We start from the raw sequence: 2,860 nt of genomic DNA, 5'->3' as shown, positions 1-2,860 counted from the left end.
CAGAAAAAAAAAAAAAAAAAAAAAAAAAAACCAGAAGCTATTTACCACTTTCCTACCACTACCCCCACCTCTGTTCAATTATTATTATTTACTTATTTAGACAGAGTTGTGAATAAAGGGCCGTTTGGTCAAGTTCGTTTTTCCTTTTTTTTTCTTTCTTTTTCTCCCTTCACTGGAAGGGGAAAGAAAAAATAAATAATATATATATATATATTTCTTTATCTTCTTCTTCTTCTCCTTCCAGCTGCGATCAAAATTCACAATACTGAAACTGCACTTGTCCGTACACTTCTTCCCCTGCATGCAACCGTTCCATCTGCATTCAAACAAGATATGAATTTTTTTTTTCTCATTAAATAAATAAAATAAAAAAGAAAAAGAAGAGATTTTTTACCCAGAAATCATCTTCGTCTTCTTCTCTGGTTGAAGAAGAAGGTTTGGAGCTGTCTCCGGGTTCGTCATTGCGAGCAAATCTGCCACGTATTCTGGGGCGGTTGTCGGCGAGTGTTTTCCGGCAAGCATACTGTTCAGTTCATCCCAAACTCCCCATTAATGCGGCATCCTCAATCTCTGAAAACCGTTTTTGTTTTTGAATTCAGTTCTGCTATACTAACCTTGATCGTCTTGTTGAAATTCCTCTGCCTTCGTTTTGCTCTGTATTTTGAAATCCTCTCTTTTCTCTCCTCTGCACTGTACCGTCCCACTTTGAAATTCCCCTCTTCTAAGCTTCCGTTCTCTGATAATGGACTCGAGAACGACCCTTGCCCGCACCCTGTCCTCGAGCGTCCCATGCTTGAATTCTGCCCCCATATTCAAACATTTACTACCAACCGTGAATGGGTTTCTCCCCAAAATATATATAACATGCCATACCTGTAAATCGCCGGTGCTGAAAACGCGACGGATTTGGGAGGAGAAAAACTCTGATTCTGAACAGGGGAGGGACTGATTGGGGAAATTTGGTGACACGGACTCCATTAAAAGAGACTCCATGCGACTTCTGTGGAGCAGGGATTTGTCGACGGTGGCGGCATTATTGTTGTTGTTATTATTATTATGATCAGATGGGTCGAAACAGAGTGGGGGTTGGTTGAAACCCAGATGGGATTCTTCGTTTTTTACATCGAAATTTGAGAGATTTTGAAACCCATTTGGGGAAGAACAGGAATCTGGGATGAGAGATAACTCCGGGATCGGAATGAGTTGATCGACGGAATTGGAGTTTGAATTGGAATTGGATTCATCGGCAGGGAGTGGGTTTTGATGAGGGTAATAAACGTGAAGATCAATGCCGTGATCGGAGAAATTAGGGGAACAAGATCCGGTTAAGAATTGGAAGTCTGCATCAGATGGGAAGACTAAATCAGAGGCGGAACAACGAAACAGAGAAGAAGAAGAAGAAGAAGAAGAAGAAGAAGAATCGCCATGAACGAACAGATCAGAAGACATGGAAATAAAGCTCTGGTTCTGGTTCTTGTTCTTGTTCTTGTTCTTGTTCTTGTCTTGTTCTTTCCCGTTTATGAAGTTCTTGAGAGTTCTAAACACAAAACGAAACAAAACCCAGAAAGAATTAATGGATCTTTGCAGAGAATTGAGAGAAAATGGAAGGGGAAAGGAGGAAGGAGGAGGTATTTAAACCAACGGAGGAGACGCCATTTCTGCCGCTCACTTTGCAAAAATGCCATCAACTCATCATCAACCAACACTTTTATTTATTTATTTTTCCGCCCTTCAAATGCCCCAATTAAATTAATCCATAATTGCGGGGTCGTTTTGTAAATTGAAAAGACGAATTAAAATTAGAATTTAGATTTAAATCTCATTCTAATTCTAGAACTAACTGAACTCAGCTTTTCTATTTTGACGGTTTCAATATCTTCTTTTACTTCCATAATCGCTTGGGCCTATCCTCACTGTTAATGGGCCGAGGCCCATACAAACATAAGATCGTAGATAAATTTGATTACATGATAAAAATGGAAAATAATAATAATAATAATAATAATAATAATACAGTTACTGAAATGAAGCTTCCGGTCGTTAATTAATCAATATATTTAGAGATCAGTGAAGAATAAAAGTTGAGTTTAGGGTTTAGGGATTGGAAATAAACCCTAAACCCTAAATAAAATCTGAAGTCAAAATTTAGATTGAAAAGAATCAAGATTCAACTAACAAACCCACGAAGTCATGGGAGGAGTTAAATCTAAAAGCTTGAAAATTCACAAATCTAAAACACAAGATCAAGCAAAGTAAAATCAAATCAACTGTAATGCATCGATCTTCTAAATTAAGGAAAAAGAAACTAAAATCAACCCCTTCTATATTAGGAAACCCAACGCCCGAAACAACAATCTTCTTCAACAGCAAGAATCCCCGTATCTTGGAGCAGAATTGAGGCAACAAAAAAGAAAGAGAGGAGTAATTGATACGATTTACCAAATGAATTGATCATTGGATATTAAGAAACAAGGAACGTAAGATGGAATAATACTTGGAAACCTTTCTGTATGAGTAAAAGACGAAACAGAGAACTCAAACATGAATGCACATCTCCAGATTATACCAATTGGATTGGAAACGGACAGAGAGCTACGAAAACATTGCCCCACTCTTCTATCTCATCGCCTTATGCAAAAATCTAAATCTCATATTCCATCAGTTTCAATTTCTAATCCATTTGTTTGTATTCCTGTAGAAAGTGAGATAGAGAATTGGAAATTGCAAGAAGATTGATCTAATTCTGAGACCTGTAATTGATTTGATTTTGATTTTCCAGTTCCTTTCAGGAACTCTTTCTTTCGTTTTTTTTTTTTTTTTTTTTTTTTTTTTTTTTTTTTTTTTTTTTTTTTTTTTTTTT

At 36.9% G+C, this 2,860-nt stretch overlaps 1 protein-coding gene across 2 annotated transcripts; it reads right to left on the bottom strand.

Moving 5' to 3' along the window:
• Positions 1-230: 230 nt before the first annotated feature.
• LOC111459776 (zinc finger protein CO3-like) lies at positions 231-2,837 on the bottom strand. 2 transcript variants are annotated; one of them, XM_023102827.1, is made up of 5 exons: positions 2,734-2,837; positions 874-1,419; positions 615-800; positions 395-523; positions 231-316 (listed from the first exon to the last, which is right to left on the bottom strand). In XM_023102827.1, exons 2-5 carry the CDS (start codon positions 991-993, stop codon positions 251-253), a joined length of 501 nt encoding a protein of 166 aa, XP_022958595.1. In that variant the 5' UTR covers positions 994-1,419; positions 2,734-2,837; the 3' UTR covers positions 231-250. The 2 variants fall into 2 exon arrangements, with proteins under 2 accessions (XP_022958595.1, XP_022958596.1); XM_023102828.1 differs by having other exon boundaries at positions 874-1,413.
• Positions 2,838-2,860: the final 23 nt, after the last annotated feature.

This window comes from Cucurbita moschata, unplaced genomic scaffold (assembly GCF_002738365.1).
Source record: "Cucurbita moschata cultivar Rifu unplaced genomic scaffold, Cmos_1.0 Cmo_Scf00022, whole genome shotgun sequence".
Taxonomy (NCBI): Eukaryota; Viridiplantae; Streptophyta; class Magnoliopsida; order Cucurbitales; family Cucurbitaceae; genus Cucurbita; species Cucurbita moschata.
Note: the sequence above shows the minus strand (reverse complement) of the source record. Positions and strands in the feature narration are given on the sequence as shown.